This window comes from Crinia signifera, chromosome 5, assembly GCF_055691185.1.
Source record: "Crinia signifera chromosome 5, ASM5569118v1, whole genome shotgun sequence".
In the NCBI taxonomy this organism is placed as follows: Eukaryota; Metazoa; Chordata; class Amphibia; order Anura; family Myobatrachidae; genus Crinia; species Crinia signifera.
In genome coordinates this window covers 26,386,286-26,406,589 of record NC_139221.1, presented here as the reverse complement: position 1 = coordinate 26,406,589, position 20,304 = coordinate 26,386,286, and the positions used below count along the sequence as shown (strand labels likewise).

The 20,304-nt window shown below is 47.1% G+C and overlaps 2 protein-coding genes across 5 annotated transcripts in view; one reads left to right on the top strand and one right to left on the bottom strand.

Annotated features, from left to right (window-relative positions):
* CTDSPL (CTD small phosphatase like) overlaps positions 1–7,302 on the bottom strand; it is a 72,122-nt gene extending 64,820 nt beyond the window's left edge. The window contains exon 1 of one of the 2 annotated variants that reach the window (XM_083186819.1): positions 6,941–7,302. In XM_083186819.1, the coding sequence (XP_083042945.1) occupies positions 6,941–7,016 (76 nt within the window). In that variant the 5' untranslated portion in view covers positions 7,017–7,302. The remainder of the gene's footprint in view (positions 1–6,940) is intronic. The other variant, XM_083186818.1, reaches the window with a different exon arrangement.
* LOC146080029 (uncharacterized) lies at positions 7,299–16,121 on the top strand. 3 transcript variants are annotated; one of them, XM_083186822.1, is made up of 4 exons: positions 7,350–7,450; positions 12,103–12,181; positions 15,169–15,371; positions 15,455–16,121. In XM_083186822.1, exons 3-4 carry the CDS (start codon positions 15,266–15,268, stop codon positions 15,799–15,801), a joined length of 453 nt encoding a protein of 150 aa, XP_083042948.1. In that variant the 5' UTR covers positions 7,350–7,450; positions 12,103–12,181; positions 15,169–15,265; the 3' UTR covers positions 15,802–16,121. The 3 variants fall into 3 exon arrangements, with proteins under 3 accessions (XP_083042946.1, XP_083042948.1, XP_083042947.1); XM_083186820.1 differs by lacking the exon at positions 12,103–12,181 and having other exon boundaries at positions 7,299–7,450; positions 15,455–16,120; XM_083186821.1 differs by lacking the exons at positions 7,350–7,450; positions 12,103–12,181 and adding an exon at positions 13,006–13,455.
* The last annotated feature ends 4,183 nt before the right edge of the window (positions 16,122–20,304 follow it).

Here is a 20,304-nt window from a genome sequence, read left to right as displayed (position 1 = left end):
TCAGACTCTAAGTCCTGACACCAGGATCTCAGTACTCTTGAGGTCACTGCTATCGCCGAAGATGATTTAATGGAGGCCCCTGACGTAATGTGCTGCTTACGCAGGCTCATCTCCATCTTCCTTTCCATTGCGTCTTTAAACGCATTGGCGTCTTCAAGTGGTAGGGTAGTTTTCCTTGCCAGTCTGGCAATGGCTGAATCTACTTTGGGAGCCGTTTCCCATTTCTTCACTTGCTCCGAATCAAATGGGTACATTTTGTTAACCCTAATCGGTACCGCTATCTTCTTATCTGGATTATTCCATTCCTCCTCCACTATGTCTTGTAGTGGTTTGGATAGTGGAAAAGACTTGGGCTTTCTCTTTTTATCCTTAAAGAGAAGGTCTTGTAACCTCCCTTCCTCTTGTGGGTCCTCAATACTGAGTGACTTGTTTATTAGGGTAAGTAAGTTGTTAAGGAGATCTGGATTAAAATCCGGCTCCGCTTTCTCCTGTGTCACCTCCCCTTCTTCCACTTCCTCCTGTGGATCAGCGGCGGGCCCTTCCCCTGGGTCAGAGTCCTCGGAAGGTGGTTCCCTGGGTCTTTTGTGCGACCCCTTCTTCAGATCTTCCTTTGTCACAAAGGTGTCTGCTAAGGAGGTTTTTAACATGGCTACTAGATCCGCCATCTGTTCTGGCCTTATTATGGGTGCTTTCTTGCAGCTATCACACACCATGCCCTTGCATTTCTCCGGCAGGGCCGTATCACACACCGAGCACTTGGATGTATGTAATTTTTTATGCTTCTGTTTACACTCCAATTTATCCTTGCTTGATTCTGACCTGTAACACATAATCTCTACTTAATGGCTGTCCTTTCCACATGCATTCCTTTCATTTTCCTTTAGGCTTACCCCGATTTCCCTTGCTGCTTTTTATCCTCCTCCATAACTGCAATCACTGTAGCACAAAATAAGGTAATCAGAATATGCCTGATAGCATTGCATTATAGTGCTCCGTTAGCAAGCTAACCTTGGAGCCTTACCCGGTGTCAGTCTGGCTTGGTGAGTATCGTCAGCGTTTTTCAGCTGCCTGCGGCGCCATTTTAAGCCCTGGCGTTGCTTGTCATAGAGACGCGTCCTGCGCCTCCTGGTGATGTCACATTCCCCATAATACCGCCGCATGCGCGCGCGTCCTCATGCACTATTGACGCCAGACGCCGCGTCTGACGTCGCCCCCGGCGTTTCCTGTACCCGTGCTCCATGTGGGGGAGAGACGCTGCGCAGCATGGCGCGCGAGCCCCGCTGTCACTCTCCTGTGTTCCGGACGTGCGGCAGGTAATTTTTCCGGGGAGTCACCTCATAACCCCCAGCCACATTCAGCGGAGGGGGGTTCACCAGACAGGGGTCCCAACTACACTGGGTAGCGGGTAGCCTTCTTTGCCTAAACCCCAACTGCACTAGGCAGCGGGGAAGGTAGCAGCATTGTGGGGTAAGCCTCCTCTACCTGGAAAGGAAAAAAAGACACTGAGCCTCTGTAGGGGCGGTCCTTATATAGGGGCTGTGTTGTGTCTTTTTTTCCTTTCCAGAACTACCTAATGAGGGGAAGAACCCATAGTGCAGCTGCCATGGGGAGGTAGAGGAAACATATCTAAATTTCTCACTTAAAAATTACCCTGCTTCCCCCGTCCCACGCTCCGGCTGCTGCTGAATAAGCCGCCTCTCGCGAGAACTCCCAACCTCATGCGGGGTACCTCTGGCCTGTGGGACGGAGGTACCCCACCCCAGCTGTAGTGGATGGTAGGTCATGAAACACTGCCTGTCGGCACATGCCAGCTTGAAAAAAAAAAAAGTAAAAACCATTTTGACCTTTAGATTGTCGACCTAATGCTTGTGTTGACCTAAGGCCTGTTGACATTCAATGGCCGACCTTAATAGTTTCAACCTAACTACCGTATACCGATCATTGCGATAAGAAAGCAACAACTGTATATAAACAACTAAATTAACCCCAGTGTTTGTGTCTGTTAAGTTATTTTACAAGAAAAAAAAAGGGTCTTCCATTGAATTAGCCCCAGGCGTTTAAGTCGGAGGTTCCCACCATTTTTCCCAGAGCCCCCCGTATATTACAAAGGCTAACCAAATTCCCCCTATACACTGTAGTACGCAAAATTGAGAGAATACCAGAAAAAAAACCCAAATAAAACATGAAGCGGCAGTTTATGTCCCCGCAGAGCTACGTCTTGAAGAGGTGGCTGTACAGCGGCATAGGCAGCGCCTGGGCGCCCGCGTCTGTGTGCTCTGCAGGAGGCACCGCCAGCTTATGCTGACTTACTAAAGAGCAGAGAGCTATTTATTCCAACCACCAGACAGATATTGATCTTCCGCATCCTTTTTCTGTGGGAGGACAGGTGAGGATTCCCCATCGTGTATACATGCCTGAAATAAACCTGTAAATCATGGGAACAGCGGTGGGAAGCCCTCACGTGTGACCCGCTTCAAGCAGCATGATTTTATTATTCACATTCTGCTCCGGCCTACAAATCATTCCGACCTGACAAAAGAACGGGTGCGACAGGCAACCAGAACACAACCTTGCAGGGCTGCAGACTGCATGCAACAGCAGCAAGCAGGAGTTCGGCAGGCAGATAGAATGGGTCTAAGCAGTGTGCATCCGATTTACCACAGGCCTTCGTGAGCACTAATTACTGCCAAATATGTAATCAGCCAGCACTTGCAGCAGTGTGTGTGTGTGTGTGTGTGTGTGTGTGTGTGGTGTGCTGGGGGGTCGCTACCAGTGATGTTGTTCGTGTCACACTGATCACATGCATTGCTATGAAAAGGTATCTACGCTGTTACCTTGGCAACCCACAATAATGCAGGGAATTATCACAACAAGAAATCCCCCCACCGCAATGTGTTGCTTCTATGGTGACCATAGGGTAACACATTTACATGCCAATGACAGGAGCCCCAAAAGCTCTTTGTGCCAACAAGATCAATGAGGAATTTATGCACTTGCAACCGTCCAATAGGATTGACGTAATGTAACAGAAATTGCCTGCAGCGTATCAGGCACCCACGAGCCACTCGGGGGGTGTATTCTTAATTGCAAGCAACGTGGATTTAGGTGTAGGCAACCGCAGGAGCCTGATTGGCTACTTTATGCCAATGCAAGCATGCATTGCACTAATGCCCAGGGTCGTACGCATGCAAGCAAAAAACAGTGCCGCCTATTCATTTCACACCGGCAGCCGCAACAGTGAATATTATTACCTGCGTACTTGCAACAGTCCAATACTAGATGCAAGCGAGCCATCTGTAACAGACATCTTTTGCCCGTATGGAGGACGTAGGTCTGCAAATGATTGGCTGTATACTCTTAAGGCAGGGTTACTCAACATGTGGATCTTGAACAGCTGGGGAATTACAAGTCGCAGCATGCCAAACTTGCTGCAGCATCGCTAATAGGGCATGCTGGGATGTGTACTTTCAGAAAAGCTGCAGGGCCGCATGTTCAATTTTCCTGGTCTAATGTGTACGGACTGATATCAGGAACAACCATGTGACTTCGACCATTGCACCATCACTTACAGACCACCCAGGAGATCACTAGTGTCTGGGAGGATTTACGACCATTCAACTCTTCCCAAAATCCTATAAGAAGGCCGAAGTCTTGCTGTTGGCTATATATGTATCTGCTCAAGACAAGCACCCCAGCCCTAGGCTTATACAGCAGGTTACCAAGCTTTTGAAATCAAAACATTTGTCAGCCTTAAACATACAATCGGAAGGAGATAAATCAAGAACGTGCCAGAAAGCACACAGATCTTTTGTAGGTAGAACGGTCTGGTCTGTGCATGCTGAGACTGTTAGTTCCCCCTCGGCAACTGGGAGTTCACAAGCTTGCACCATAGTAACCAGAAAAATGTATTTTCCAAATTTTTAACTGCATTCCCATCTGAACAGCAATCTGTTGGATTCCTTTAAACATGTGTTAAAAACTTGTAAGGGAATTTGGCAGCCCCTTCGGCATGTGCTATTTGTGGGACCAAAATCAAAATGTTCTTTGGCATCGTTTTTCCTACATTCCTGGGACGTTAGAAAACAAAGTCCAAATAAATCTCCCGGTACGAATGTTCACACTTACACCAACACTTTATGTACTAATCCGCCGGACTCATTTATAGCATCTAAATTCCATCAGTTCAAAGGTCAAGCATCGTTTGGTGTCATGTAAAGATGGAGTTTCCCATGGACAAGGAGGAGAGGGCGCAGGATTGTTTGCTAAATATTTTAGCTTGCACCAAAACTTAAAGGGGTGATTCTGGTTCACTCTCAAAGCACATTTGGTTTGTGAATGGACAAAACCATGTGCACTGCAGGTGGGGTAGATGTAACATGTGCAGAGAGATAGATTTGGGTGGGGTGCGTTCAAATTGAAATCTATACTGCAGTGTAAGAATAAAGCAGCCAGTATTTACCCTGCACAGACACAAAATAACTCCCCCAAATCTAACTCACAGGAAGAATCACTCAATTGGGAAAACTGGTTCAGAGGTTATATGAGAAGCAGGTAAATTAAACGACTAACCCAGTTGCAAGCACCTTTTCCTGACCAGTTTGAAAATAAAGGTCCATACACACTAGGCAATTTTAAGCTCAAAGTAGCTGACTTGGCTTTTTGTGTTACCTTAAGCTCAAAATCACCTAGTCTGTATGGGCAGGCAATGAGCACCATCGCTGGCCAGCAGCCTGATTTACAGGCTGTGTATTGTGGAAAGTGGTTCACCCCGTGAAAACCACTGGGCCAGGTGAAAATCGCTCAGTGTTTGCACTGAGCAATTTATCGGCCAGCGATTTTTAAATCATCGTTCGGCATACACATAACTAAACCAGACTTTATGGGACCGATGTAATTAGTGGTGATGACCGTTCTTTAGTAAGTTTTCTACACTAAACCTACAGATGCATTTAAATGGTTTATTTTAATTTGATGGGCTGCAAACACAAATGCACATTTCAGGGGCTAATTCAAATGCCTTGGCCGGTTTATCCAATGGCGTATAAAAGGCGTGGCTAAGAAGGCCAATCCTGGGCCATTTTTTCAATCCCAGGATTGGCCTTTAGATGCTGTGCTGGGAAATGCTGTCCAGCATTCCTTAAGTGGGCAGACAGGCAGATGGGGCAGGGAGGTACTTGGCATGACCTCTAACATTACGCTGCACAGCCACACAACCTGGTTGTCGGGCAGCGTTTCAGCCGAGCGCTGCTGGTTATCTCCGCCTCAGCATAAATACGTGATCCCGAAATCATGAAATTGGGGACTGAAATCCCGGCAGTGGGCGTGATGTAATAGATGTTTTTTTTTAAAGGGACAATCCTTCACAAGACATGGTTTTGCCTTGTAAGTGATTGCGTATTTAAAAAAAAAAGGCCGAGAATAAGCACATGCGTGCCAAGTCACTGGCAAGTAACCCACGTCTCCCAATTTATCTATAACAAACCCAGTTATTAACCTCCCAAATGCTGTAATCAAGCTTCCAGAGTTCCAGTTTCCAGCTGCATTGTTAAAAGTGTGGACAGTTATGGTGACGAATCACTACAATTAAACTCATGTACCTGGTATATAAGGAAAGCGGTTTATGAAGCATCAACACTACAAGAAGAGCTTCTATTTGCAGTATTAAAAATAGATGAGACCTCATTACAAAAGATGAAAAGCACAGGATTGATATGACCACTGCGGTCAGAAGTTCTAGGCCCAACATGTGCGGAATATGTATCAACAATTAAAGACATTCTGGTTAGGTAACTGGCTGCTGGCTAAAACGGGCCATAGTGTTTGTGCGTAGAGGAATTTACACTGGGCAACTCACTTTACCCCTTGGCACAAGATGGTGATACCTATCCTGGGTGCCTCACACTTCTCCTGATGACAATATAATACACCCTTCACTGGGTGCTCTGCTCCTATTCTAGGTACATAATAGGAACCCCACATCTGCTTGTGCCCTTCCTCTGGGCACAAGATAACACCCTGCCCATGTATGCCCCACTCTTGCTCTGGATACAAAAACAGCCACTAACTCCACCACGTCTCACTATTCCTCTCAGTACAGGACAGCGAATTCCATTCCCAGATGTCTCAGTCTGCTCATTGGCACATGCCACACAAATACCAGGTGCCTGACCCTTCTCCTGGGCACAAGAAACAACCCTCCTCACCTCCAGGTGTTGCTCTCTTCTGATGGGCTTAAACCAAAGTGACCATTTTTGGATGCATCACCCTTCCCCTTGGCACAGGATGCCACCCCCAGGTTCTCTCACTCTTCTGGGCACAGAACATTACCCCTTGGGTGTCTCATCCCCCTCAAGAGCAGAATGGCACAAATATTACCCCCTCCCCTGTGTATCTCACCTCACTCATGGGCACAGGATATTACCCTAAAGTGTTACAGCCATCCCCTGGAAACATATACCCTACCCTCCTAGTGGGCAGAGTGCACCATCCTCACACCAGAGTGTCTCATCTTACTCCTGGGTACAGAATACTACCCTCATCCACGAGTGTCCCTCCTTCCTCCCTGGCACAGAGTACCACCCTTACCCTCCTGATTGGCACAGAGTACCACCCTCACCACCTGGGTCTCTCACCCTCCTTCCGGGCACAGAGCACAACCCTCACCCCCGGGTGTCTCACCCTCCTCCCGGGCACAGAGTACCACCCTCATCCACGAGTGCCATCCCACCTTCCTCCGGGGAGCAGAGTAAAACCCTTATCACCCGGGGTGTCTCACCCTCCTGTCAGGCACAGAGTACCCACTCACCCTCCGCACTGGCACAGAGTATCACCCTCACCCCCGGGTGTCTCACCCTCCTCCTGGGAAGAGAATACCACTCTTACCCACGGATCTCACCCTCCTCCCGGGCACAGAGTACCCCCTCACCCCCGGGTGTCTCACCCTTCTCCTGGGCACAGGACAGGATCCCCTCCTCCTTCGGGTTGGTGAGCTGGGTGATGATGGACGTGTTATCCATGGACTCGGCCGGGCTTTCCCGTGCGATCTCCGGGGCTTCGCGATGCTGTTACCCGGCCGCTAGCTCCCGGCTCGGCTCGCTCAGGCTTCCCCGGGTGTCCAAGGCCGGGTCGGCTCCCTGGATCGACTTTCTCCTCCTCAGCATGAAGTCCCGGCGGGGTCCGGTGCGGGGCGGGCGACGCGATGTCCCGGGGTTATGGAGTCCGCAGCGAGTCCCGGTTCTCCCTCAGGAGGGGGCGTGGCGACAGTCAGCTACTCCCCTTCTCTCTCCCCCTGACGGGACTGGCTGCCCCGCTGCATCCAGCGTGTGACGTCAGCGGGACTCGGCGGGTCATGTGACTCCTCAAGTTCCGCCCACAGTGCCCGGTTTGCTACGTCCTGTTGCAGTATCATATGCGCTGCCGACTGGCCTGCTCCGGCTGCCGAGGTTACGAGGTAAGGAGCCAACAAGGTTCTGACGGGGTAACTTGCCGCAGTGCAGGGGCAGTTAGGGCCATGTGGGACATCTATATACCAAGTGGGTAATGACCTGTGGGGGGAGGCAGGCACACAGGTGGCATGTTAGGGAAAGTTGGGGTATGTGGGGCACACAGGTGGCATGTTAGCAATTACATACCCTCCAACATGACCCATTCCATTAGGTACAAAAGTTTCTGGACTTCCCTGCCAGTGGCAGTGTTGGACTCCAGCCAGAGCCGGCCTTAGGCATAGGCAAACTAGGCAATTGCCTAGGGCATTTGGAATGCTTAGGGGCATCAGCAGCTTTTGCTGATTAAAATGATATGCAGCATTCCTATATTCTGTGTGTGAGTGAGGCTGTATCTGCATATGAAATAGTGTATTCATGGAAATCACCGTAACATAGCATTCTGTATGCAGGTACAGCCACAGTCGCACACAGAATATAGGCATGCCACATATCATTTTAATCATCGGAAGCTCTTTGTGTGTCCTGGTCACATAACAGTGCAAATAAGACAAATTTTCAGCAAAAAATGCACCCAACGTTATCAGAACTGGCCAGGAGCTGCATGGCTTATTGAGGCAAGATGTATGAGGAAACATCTGTATCCAAGCAGAGGCAGAGGTCACAGTGTTAGCGGCTTTGCGAGTGCTGTCTGCGGGTGGGTTGGTTGTGCAATAGTGTTCGGCATATGTGTAAGGGGCATTATATGTGTCATGTATAAATGCATTAATAATGTGCGGCATGTGTGACAGGCATTATGTGTGTCATGTGTATAAGGGCATTAATAATGTGCGACATATGTGTAAGGGGCATTATGTGTGTCATGTGTATAAGGGCATTAATAATGTGCAACATACAGTATGTGTAAGGGGCATTATGTGTGTCATTTTGTGTATGAAGGGCATTAATAAAGGTTGGCATAATGTGTAAGGGGCATTATAGTTATAAGGACATTAATAATGTGTGTCATGTGTGTCAAAGGGGTAGGGGGTACAAATTACCCAGGCCAAAGTCTGATGGAAGGGCCCAGTAGGGGCCCCGGGCCCCCTCCCCTTAAGTGACAGCAGCAGCTGCAGCTCTTCTCCTCTGCCCAGCACACACTGCTTTGTGCTCGGTTGCAGTGTGGCCATGGAGGTGCTTAAAATACAATATTTTCTAAGAGTATAATGTGAATAATGTGAGGAGTAATGTATATAAGGTAAAGTGGTACTACTGTGTGATGTAACATGAATAAGGGACACCATCGCATGATATAATGTGAATAAAGTGGCACTACTGTGTGGCATCATTTGAATTGGGGGTACTATTGGGTGGCCATGCCCCTTCCCAGCAAGAACACACCCCTGTTTGGGCTGCGCACCGAATGTGTTACGGGTAGGAGCACCAAAATGATGACTGCTATGATGAGGGCTGATGGTGCTGGGAAAGGGGAGCAGGGTCAGAGGTGGAACTAGTGGCGGTGCTAGGGGGGGCACCAGCCAAAATCTTGCCTAGGGCGTCATTTAGGCTAGGGCCGGCTCTGACTCCAGCACAGTCCAATATTCAAAGAGGGGGGGGGGGGGGGGGTCACATCACCTGTCAGTGAGTAGGGATGGGACATCGAAAGAAAACATCAGTTAAATTATGTTTTTCAATATTGGTTAAAAAACATAATTTAGACCTAAACATTGGTACTCTGAAACCGATGTTAACCGATGTTTCTCTTTTTTTTTTTTTTTTTTTTTTTTTTTTTTTATAAACTGGCTACTTAAGCATATAATACACTAATAAGCTTCTGCAATGATAAATATTCCTTCTATGTTGGAGGCTTACAGTTCACACACACACATTGAATATATGATTCATGTTTTGTGGTGAATAAAACTTTGTTACGGAGGGGAACAAAAATGAAGCATTAACTAGCAAAACTTCATTGCAACAACGCATAGCAGCTCACAATCTGCTATTTTAAAATATTTTAAAGGTACTTCCTCATCTATGCAGCCACCGCTTATGCCAGTTACGTTAGCCACTACGTGAATCACAATTGTCCCCTCACGATTGCTCACCATGCTTAGTGTTCATTCTAGCACCCGCCATCTTTGAAAACCCATGCAGTTCCTCTTCCCTGACCAGGGTATCACTGTCTGCTGTGGTGTTTCTAGCACAGGTCTGGTGTGCATATCAGTGCTGATATACAGACCACACTGTGCTAGAAGCACTACAGCAGACAGCGACTCCCCAGGCAGGGAGAAGGAACTGCATGGGTTATCAAAGATGGTGAGTGCTAGAATGAACACTACATGCTTGCTCTGCTCGCCACAACATTACTAAAGGTAATAGATGATGGCGTGGACCCCAAAAATGACCATTGCGGCTTGCCATATGCGATTTAAGTTGTGGAAGATGAGGAAGTACCATTTTTAACTTGAACAGTAGCAACAGGCTAATAACTTAAGTTGAACATAGAAAATAACAAAAAAGGTCCAGATGTACTAAGCTTCAAAAGTGATAAAATGGAGAGTGATAAACAACCAATCAGCTCCTGCCTGACAGTGGCATGTGGGCAATAATCTGCAGTGTAGTGGCATGTTGGAGAACCTGGGGTATGTGAGTGCACACAGGTGGCACGTGGGCAATAATCTGTGGTGTAGTGGCATGTCAGAGATCCTTGGGTATTTGGGGCACACAGGTGGCATGTGGACAATAATCTGTGGTGTAGTGGCATGTCATGGAAAAGTTGGGGTATGTGGGGGCACACAGGTGGCATGTGGACAATAATCTGCAGTGTAGTGGCATGTCACGGAAAAGTTGGGGTCATGTGCGCAATATAGTGAAGAGACATGTCCGGGAGAATCTGTGGTATGTGTGGTGGTTTGTTGTTATGGAGAAGCTTGAGGTCAGCCACCTTACAGAGAGACATGTCAGGTTACTGGGGACGCGTGAGCAGAACTGAGTTAAGTGTGGAAACACATGCTCAAATCATTGTTTCGAAGGAAGAAGGTTCTCATTTGAGGCAAATCTACAAACGGTTGAAGGTATCTGTTGGGGCCGTGTGTCGGGATATTGAACAGAAGTCAAAATGTAAACAAGCAAACAAACTGTTCATCCAAAAACAACTTCATAAGAACAACTTCATTGTGACTACTAAAAATGTATAACAGACGTTTGACCGCTCCGTAAATAGGGAGAGAGTTGCGGAAAAGTCGTTCCCAGTCTGTGTCTGATAGGATGGCGGGCAGGCGCTTGCAGGAATGTGGCTTTAGTCAATCGTTGCGGTAAGAAAACCATTTCTACGTGATACAAACATAGCAAAATGGTACAACTGGACTAAGAAGGATAAGGAAAAAATTAGTGAATAGGATTCCAAGGATACGCAAAGCGCATATCAAAGCTAAGGGTCGTCCCTTCCAGTGGACTACCTAAATAAACTTGCTGTAAAGTCAAAACAAGTTTTTTTCCCTTCCAGTGGACTACCTAAATAAACTTGCTGTAAAGTCAAAACAAGTTTTTTTGTGTTTCTTTTTTTTTGTTTCTTTTTTTTGTTTAAACAGGTGTTATTTTGTTACTGTGCAGTTAAATAGAAAATTCCTTAAAATATACGGTACTTGTTTCCTAGCCCGGCGCCCACTAAGCAAATAGCTTAGTGGGCTATTCTGCGTAGGAAAATCGCGTTGCATCGCGTACCGTGTATAGTGGTGTGCGATGCGACGCTTCGGGCTCGCTGCGCTCGCCACACTATATAAAATCAACTCCACGCTGACGTGGATAGTGGCGGTATGAAAAGGTCGGAGGACGCGTTCTGCCGCCCCTCGCGGGGCTCGCTGCGCTCACCATGCTTCAGGGTGGCGTGGACAGTGCTGGTGTTTTAGGAACACACTCACACATGCAAATTCATACAGCTGACACAGTAATGACAACCTGTGTTAACTAATTTACTGAAATAATTTCATTAATGAGCATAAATAATTCATAACGGTACTTATGTATTATCTGGGCACTCGATTTTTTTCATTGCATGCAACTACTTAAGGCATGCGATGCGATTTTTCATTGTAAAGACACGGAGTTGATTTTATATAGTGTGGCGAGCCACCGAGCCCGAAGCTTGTGTGTTTTTGCCTTTTTGAATTATTGTTACTATACATTTGATAGACTCTATGGAATTGCGCCATTCCTCTTGCCCCAATGCAGCAACTGCTGCTTGGATGCTGAACAGTGAATGACCAGGGCTGGCTGGTTAGCTTTGGGATGGGGGGAGGGTTAGGTTTAGGCACTAGTGGGAGATTTAGGGTCAGGTTTGGAGGGGGTAGGGGTGGAAGAAGGGTTAGGCACTTCAGAGGGGGAAGTTAGGCTGCGGCGTTGGGTTTAGGTGGCTGGAGTTAGGGTTAGGCTGTGGAGGAGTTTGTATTTGCTGTATTATGTGCCCCACGCTCTGTTTTATCGATTCCCCTGTGTATAATTTATCTTAAACTTTTTATTGCTGCAATATGTACTTATATTTATATTGTGATAAAGTGTGTGTGTGTGTGTGTGTGTGTGTGTGTGTGTGTGTGTGTGTGTGTGAAATACATATAACCAGTTTGGACACGCCTTCTCATTCAACGGTTTTTCTTTATTTAAATTATTTTTTACATTGTAGATTAATAATGAAGACCTCAAAACTATGAAAGAACTCCGTAAGGGAAAACGATAGTCCATCATTACTTTTAGACATGAAGGTCAGTCGATACAGAAAATTTCAAGAACTTTGTATATATCCTCAAGTGCAGTCGCAAAAACCATCAAATGCTATGATGAAACTGGCTCTCGTGAGGACCGCCCCAGCAGAGGGAGACCAAGAGTTACCTCTGCTGCTGAGGATAAGTTCATTAGTTACCAGCCTCAGAAAACCGCTACTTAAAAGCACCTCAGATTAGAGCCCACATGTATTCTTCAGAGTTCAAGTAGCAGACAAATCTCGACATCAACTTTTCAGAGGAGACTGCGTGAATCCGACCTTCATGGTCTGTTTGCTGTGAAGAAGCCACTATAGAGCATGAACAACAAGAAGAGAATTGTTTGGGCCAAGAAACACAAGGAATGGACGTTGGACCAGTGGAAATCTATACTTTGGGCAGTATTCAATGAGAAAAATTCTCCGTGTTTTATGGAGAATTTTTGCTTTTTTCACCTTGGACGGAGCATTTTGCTCTCCAAAAGTGAACCACCCTATTCAATGTGAAATATTCGCCGTCTTTCTAAGTGATTTTTGCCGCCTCTCTCCGTGTAGAAATTCTCCATCTTTTAATGGAGAGCTGGAATGTGAACTTTTAAACTAAAAGGTATTTTTTTTTAATTTTGGTGTCAAAAAATCAGTGTTTTTTTTCAGTGAAGGGGCATGTTATTTTTATTCATGTGCTTATAGCACATGAATATATATTTAATAAAAAAAAAAATATATATATATTTTTTTTACACAGTGCAGCCAGCAGGGGGCCGGAGCGCTCGAGCCGCTCATTAGATATTCATATATTCACTGCACCCGATCGTTAATATGCACGATCGGGTGCAGTGAATACTGGGTCCCCCGCTGGCTATAAGGGGGGGCAGCCTGTGCTGCCTGGGTCCCGGGGAGCCCTCCTCCCCTCCACATTCCTCTGGAGCAGCCAGGGAGACTTTAATCTCTCTGGCTGCTTCCGTCCCCCGGCTCCCTGAAAGCTCCCTGCCGCGGACGCTCGTCCACTGCAGGGGTTAAGACTCGCCGCAAGTGGCGGCGAGTCTTAAATACATTGAATAGTGGGAGCAGGAGGCTCCGGAACAGGGAGAGTGCATGGCGAGAGAAAAAATCTCTCGCCATGCACAGAGAATTTTGTTCATTGAATACTGCCCTTTGATCTGCTGTGTCTAAACTTGATATATTTTGGTTACAACTGTCGTATCTTGGTGAGACGCAGAGAAGGTTAGCGGATGGTTTCTGCATGTGCGGTTCCCACTTTGAGGCATGGAGGAGGAGGTATGATGATGTGGGGGGCTTTGCTGGTGACACTATTGGTGATTTATTCAAAATTCAAGGCACACTTAACCAGCAGACTACCGCAGCATTCTGCCTCGCCATGGCACCCCATCTGGTTTGCGCTTACTAGGACCATCATCTGTTGTTTTACAAGACAATGACCCCAAACACCCCAACAGCTCATGTAACGGCTACTTGATCAATAAGGAAAGTGATGGAGTGCTGTGTCAGATGACCTGGCCTCCACAATCACCCGACCTTAACCCAATAGAGCTGATTCAGGATGAGTTGGACCGCAGAGTGAAGGAAAAGCAGCCGACTGCTCTGCACCTCTGGAAACTCCTTCCATTCCAGGAGACCTCATGAAGCTGATTGAGAGAATGCCAAGAGCGAGCAAAGCTGTCATCACTGCAAAAGGGGGCGACTTTGAGGGATCTAAAATATAAAACCTATTTTGATTGAACACTTTTTTTGTTTACAACATAATTCCATGTGTTCTTTCATAGTTGTGATGTATTCAGTATTAATCTACAATGCAGAGAATAATTCAATAAAAAACGTTTGACTGGTACAGTGTGTGTGTGTGTGTGTGTGTGTGTCGGGTCCTCTTCAAGATAAAGGACACAACTGTACAGGATGCTTGGAGCACCCCTCTATATAGCATAGTCAATCTACCAATTATTATACAACTCAATCAAATAAGCTACACTGTATATGAAGTTGACAATAGTGACAGTCATAAAACATACAGTACTGCCAACAATAATATTACAATGTAGAAATATGTAACAATTGCTTAAGTTTGACAACTTTTTTACTAATCACTCCCGAAAGGTCCGGAGAGCATTGGGCGTGCGTTCCACACCTCGTTCTGAACCTAACACGGGGAGCATGTTAAACCACTAGATTGGCAAAGTTACAGAGAGCGATGGGCGTGTGTTCCATGCCTCGTTCTAAGCCTCACAAGTATGCTGGACACATTCCAGTGTCCATGCTGACCACGCCCGCAATTTCCGTTTTCAATGGCGGAAATGCTATGCGTTGCACGTGCCTGTCACATAACTGGAGTCGCTAGGTAATTGGCTACAAGAGCATCTAGATGCGTGTCACCCACTTACACGCGTTATTCAGCAAGTATGTTTCTGTATATAGTGCACAAAACCATATATTTAAGCAGTACTGCAGATGGCTACACCAAATAGAGGAGTGGACAGGGCACAATTGTCACAAGTATATTATAGATGATAGGACTGGACACTGAATATAGACAGACACATTGTTGGTGCTAAGACCAGGTACCAGCCATAAATAACAGAAGAAGAAAATAAGAATAAAGTGAAAAAAAAAAAAAACATCAGTTTTTATTTTATTTTTCAAACCTCTGCTAGGGGGGATGGTTTAGAAGTAAATGTGTTCTGGTTTTTAACAGGTCCGAAAAAAATTGGTACCAGCCAGGGGTGGCCCTGGGGAGGGGTTGCAGCACATTTCAAAATTTAAACGGGAGCCACCCCAACCCACTCCAAACTGACTCATTGGCAGTTGGTGCTTCTCCCCTATTTGAATTTTGTACTGTGCTGCAGCCGTTCCTCGGGAGCCTCCACTGGTTCTAACTACTGTAAAAAGTTGCAGTAAGGATTATGTAGAAATGTTACTCTTTCATATGTCTTTAATAACATTGTAATATGTTTGTTCTTTTTTTATAAATGGTTATAGGTAGGCGGACTTCAAATCCCGGCTTAAGGTGCCAGCCCGGTGGTGAGCTTCGAGTGGACGGCAACTTCCAAGTTTGGATTTAACCCCAATTGAAGAGATGAGATTGAGGTGCATTTCCGAAGAGGAAACCGACGAGGAGGTGGCACCCGCGTCCAATATGGACTCAGAATTGCCTCTGGAGCAGTTCTTGCAAGTTCTCCATGGTAATTTTGCAACTTAGAATAAAGTTTAGTTTAATTGTCATGGCAAACACCAATGCCAAATTCTTATGTTTTTTTGATTTCAGATACTGATGATGATGACGATGATGAGGATGAGCTCATGCAGTTTCCCCCACCTCCTAACACCCGGGATCTCCTGCTGGTCATTGAGAAACAAGGTAACCGGGCGGCCGAGTTGCAGCAGGAGCTGCTCCAGGAGTTGCGTGGCCTGCGTAGCGATATCAGGGACGGTTTCCGGGAGATAGCAACTGCCCTTGGGGGTCTAACTCGGAGGGCAACCACCTCAACTGTTCCACCACCTAGCCTGAGTCCGGAGCTTAACACCTCTGGCAAGGACCCTCAAAGATCGCCTCCCTGGTCTACCTCACCCAATGACTCCCTTCACCAGAGAAAAAGAAGACGGACTCACTGATGCCGTCCTAATTTGCTGCACCCGTATTGTTAAGCACCATGGGCACTTTATAGCGTTGGGAAGGGATTTTAATTTCCAGCGCTCCCTGCTGAATGTTACTGTACTGCCTGAGTTGGGTGTGTGTACTGGGCCCCGAAATCTTTATTTGCAGGCCCAGGTGCTTGTTGGTGTGGTCGCAGAACTGATGCTACTTCCTCAGCATTTTGTGTAATATTTATTTTTATTTACGTATAGTTTGGTTGCCTTCTTCTCTACTTTGTTTTGGTTTTTTTTGAGTGTATTTTACTATTTTTCTTTAAAAAAAAAAAAATTAAAGCAAATCTGCATAACTGTGTGTTGTAAAAATCTTCTTTTAAGTGACACCTATGGATTTATCTACCTGCACTGGTAATGTATGTAAGCATATGAAACATTTTGGAAAACCGGGAAAAGACAGAACAGGTGTTTTAAGTAATTTTTTGTTTTCTCCATCCATAGGGGACACTGAAGTCAATACGCTGGGGATAGTGGTGTCGTGAGGAGTTAGCACTTTAAGAATTGTGGCATTGTAAATTGAATTGTGGCATGGCTCCTCCCCTTCTAAGCTCCCCTCTGACCACTGTCTTTGTAAAGTGCCCAGAGGAGTCGAATCCCTGGGCTTGGTTCTCCTGTACTGGGGACTCAGTATAGATATTTCAGTGTGTGGACCCCACTGCCTGCTTACTACGTGGGATACTAACTCGAGGGTCAGGTCACCACCACCACATGCGGTGCACTTCTCTGGCCCAAGCCACCAGCGCCTCTGTTCCGGGGACTCGCCGCAGCTGCATGCGGCTGTCGTTATGGGTCTGCGGCACAGCCACCACCCGGGGAATAGGTAAGGGTGATATGCTGTACTCGGCGCGTGCGGGATTCACATCGACGGAAGGGGTGGAGCTATGTCCCAGTTCTTCCCTTGGCGTCCTGCACAGTCACAGGTGCCACTGCCACGCTGCAACTCCGGGATACCTGTGTCTGACTTTGAGGCGGCTGGGGTAGGCCTTGATGCCCCTGCATTCACAGGGGTACTCCCAGCTCTTTTGTGGGCACGCTGGTCCTTCCCCCTATGTCTGGCCATCCTGCCGAGTGTAATTCGCCAAAGGCGTTCCCAAAAGGGGGTTTGCACATGCACAAACTCTGACTCTAGAGACCGGGGGCGAATTAGGCCTGACCAGCCAGGACTTTAGTTAAATCTGTGGACGCTCTCTGGTTGGGTCAGTTAGCAATTCTTCACAAGGGAACAGGATTCTTTACCAGAAGAGGGAGAATTTCAACAAGATTCTGAGCAGTAACAGCCTTTAGACAAGTCTGAGGATAGTTTTCAAGGCATACGGTGCCCAAACACTGAGTTGATTACTTCCGATTCCGCCGAATCGGGTCATGAAAAGAGATTGTGCATGTGGCGCCTAGAAGCGTGGGTGTGTACTGCTACATCTGAGAGGAATTTTTTTAAATTACTTCTATACAAATGTAGATGATCCCCAAAGCAGTAAGTAAGAGCTACTATACTTAGTCAAGTGCTGGGAAATGATTCATGTGTATTTGTATCTATATCTCCTTCCTTTTTTCCCCAAAAATGTAACAGTGTAATGTGGGCTAGGTGACATGAGGGAGATTGCTAGACTTAATGAGGGGGAGAGGGAGATTGCTGCTATGTCAGGGAGTCTCCTGCAGAATGCAGGAGGGGAGGTAACTGTGTAATGTGGGCTAGGTGACATGAGGGAGATTGCTAGACTAATGAGGGGGAGAGGGAGATTGCTGCTATGTCAGGAAGTCTCCTGCAGAATGCAGGAAGTAAACAACTATGCAATTAACTCACCACATCTACTGTATTCAGGGCCACGGTAAGCACATTTTTGTAGCACACACATTTATCCCTTTCATGTCATCTCTTATATATTTGGCTACATCTGTCACTCAAAGTGTGTCTGAAGCTGTAACGCTGGGTGGAGCCTCTGACTCACATGACTGACTCACACGACAGAGAACCAGCCCAGTGAGCCCACAGTGCCAGACAGACACCCTCTGCCTCTCCATGTTACACAGCAAAGACACAGCTACTCACCAGACACACCAGGTGAGCGCCCCACACCTCCATACCTCCCAACATGAACCTCTCCAGGAGGGACAGAATGCTCTGTTTGTGGACTTCCATCTTAATTTATGATTGTCATCACCTGTTTTAAACAGGGTAATTGATAAGAAAGGTGTTTAAGCACAGGTGATGGTAATCCATAAATTAAGAAGAAAGTCCAGAAACAGAGCAATATGTCCCTCCCCCCCCATTCACGGCAACCCCACGATTAAATGGCACATGCAAAACACTGACATGGCTATGGTCGACAATGAAAAAGGTTGACCTGAGTTTTTGAAGATTAATTTTTCACTTTTTCAATGTTTTCATATTCATTCTCATGTGTCGACATGGACACCAATGAAGTGCCACACTTATGTCAACATTTACATGTGTTGACCTTTCTGTGTTGATTTCTTGTGGCGATTCGCGGCACCCCCCGGCGACCCCCCTCCCGCGATTCACAGCACAACCCCCCCCCTCCAATTCGCGGCGACTCCCGCGATTTGCGGCCCCACCCCATGACACACCCCCTCCTGCGATTCGTGGCACACCGCGAACCCCCCTCCCACGATTTGTGCCAACCCCCCAGGCCCCCCCCCTCCTCGCGGTACCCCCCACCCCCCGCGACGCCCCCTACCGTGATTTTTCCCCCCCCCTGTCATTGCGGCAACCCCCCGCCCCTGTGACCCATCCTCCCACGATTCACTGCAACCCCCCGCGTCCCCCCTCCCACGATTCGCGGCACCCACACACCCCCGCGACCCCCCCTCCCGCAATTCACGGCATCCACCCACGACCCCTCCTCCCGTGATTCGCGGACACACCTCACCTACTCCCCCCACCCCCGCTCGCGATTCACGGCAACCCAAGGATTAAATGGCACATGCAAAACACTGACACGGCTATGGTCGACAATGAAAAAGGTTGACATGAGTTTTTGAAGATTTATTTTTCTTTTTTGAATGTTTTCATAATAATTCTCATGTGTCGACATGGACACCAATGAAGTGCCACACTTATGTCAACATTTACATGTGTTGACCTTTCTGTGTTGATTTTTTCTTGTAGCAACTTTTTTACAGTGACAACTATGTGCACATCAACCTACACATCATCAACCAATTCTTTGTATAATATATAACACCTGTTCTGTTTTACTGTAGGTGTTTTAAGTCAGATCTTTTACTGCTACTATTACTGTTTATGTAAATGCATTCTAAATGACAGCAACATCCTACCATCCTTCCTCAAGAATATATAACCAACTAGGTGATTTATCGCGCCCCGTGCCCCCCCTCCCGCAATTCACGGACCCCCCGCGCACCCCCCCCCCCCACGATTCACGCCCCCTCCCACGATTCACGTCACCCCCCCTCCCGCAATTCGCAACCCCCCCCTCCCGCAATTCACGCCCCCTCCCACGCTTTGCGGACCTCCGCCCTCTCCCGTGATTCGCGGACACCTGCGCCCCCCTCCCTCCCTTGATTCACGGCACCCCCCACGCCCCTCCCACAATTCATGGCACCCCTAAGCCCCTCTTTAGTCCCCCGTATACTCACACACCCCTATCACTACCCAGCTTCCTGCTCTCCTGAACCGTAACTTCCACCACTGGGGAGTCACTGACGCTGTTTTGGCCACATGCCCCTATCATGCCTCATAGCCCAGCCTCCAGCTCTCATGTATCCTAACTCCCACCCAGTAGGAGGAGACACTGACTCAGGGCCACCATCCTGTACTGCCACGCTGGACCCTCACCCACTGGCAGAAGCTGCACAGTATCTCCCACCCTCCTCTTTAGTCCCCCCTTTTGTCCACACACCCCTATCACTACCCAGCCTCCTGTTTTCCTGTGTCGTGACCTCCACCAGTGGGGAGCCGCTGACTCAAAAACACCCTACTATACTATTGCACACACACCTAAACAACATGCACCCACAGCCCCACCCCACACCCACAAATGTCACTGTACCATCCACACTATCAATGTACATCTTACTCTGTAACCGCTTTTTAATTAAACAAAACAATACACACCCCCTTCCAAATCATATGCTCTCTATTTAACACATTTCACCTATAACTCAAGTTGCAATACAGGCATCTTACATACAATTCTAACCATCTTTCTCATATACAAATGTTCACAAATTAAGGGGGCGCAGCCCCTTACGACGGTGTGAAGAGCGCCCGTAGGGCGCGATGAATCACCTAGTATATAATATGTGTGCAAATATGCCACACCTTAATATCATTGGTTTAACAAACTGTTGCTGAGTGTATGCGGACACTTTCATGTGGAAACCGATTGCATATTACACTAAACTGACATAGCAAATAAATACAATATCAAGGGCATGTGTGATTTAAGAGTATATATTTATTTTGGCAACATATAAAAATGCATA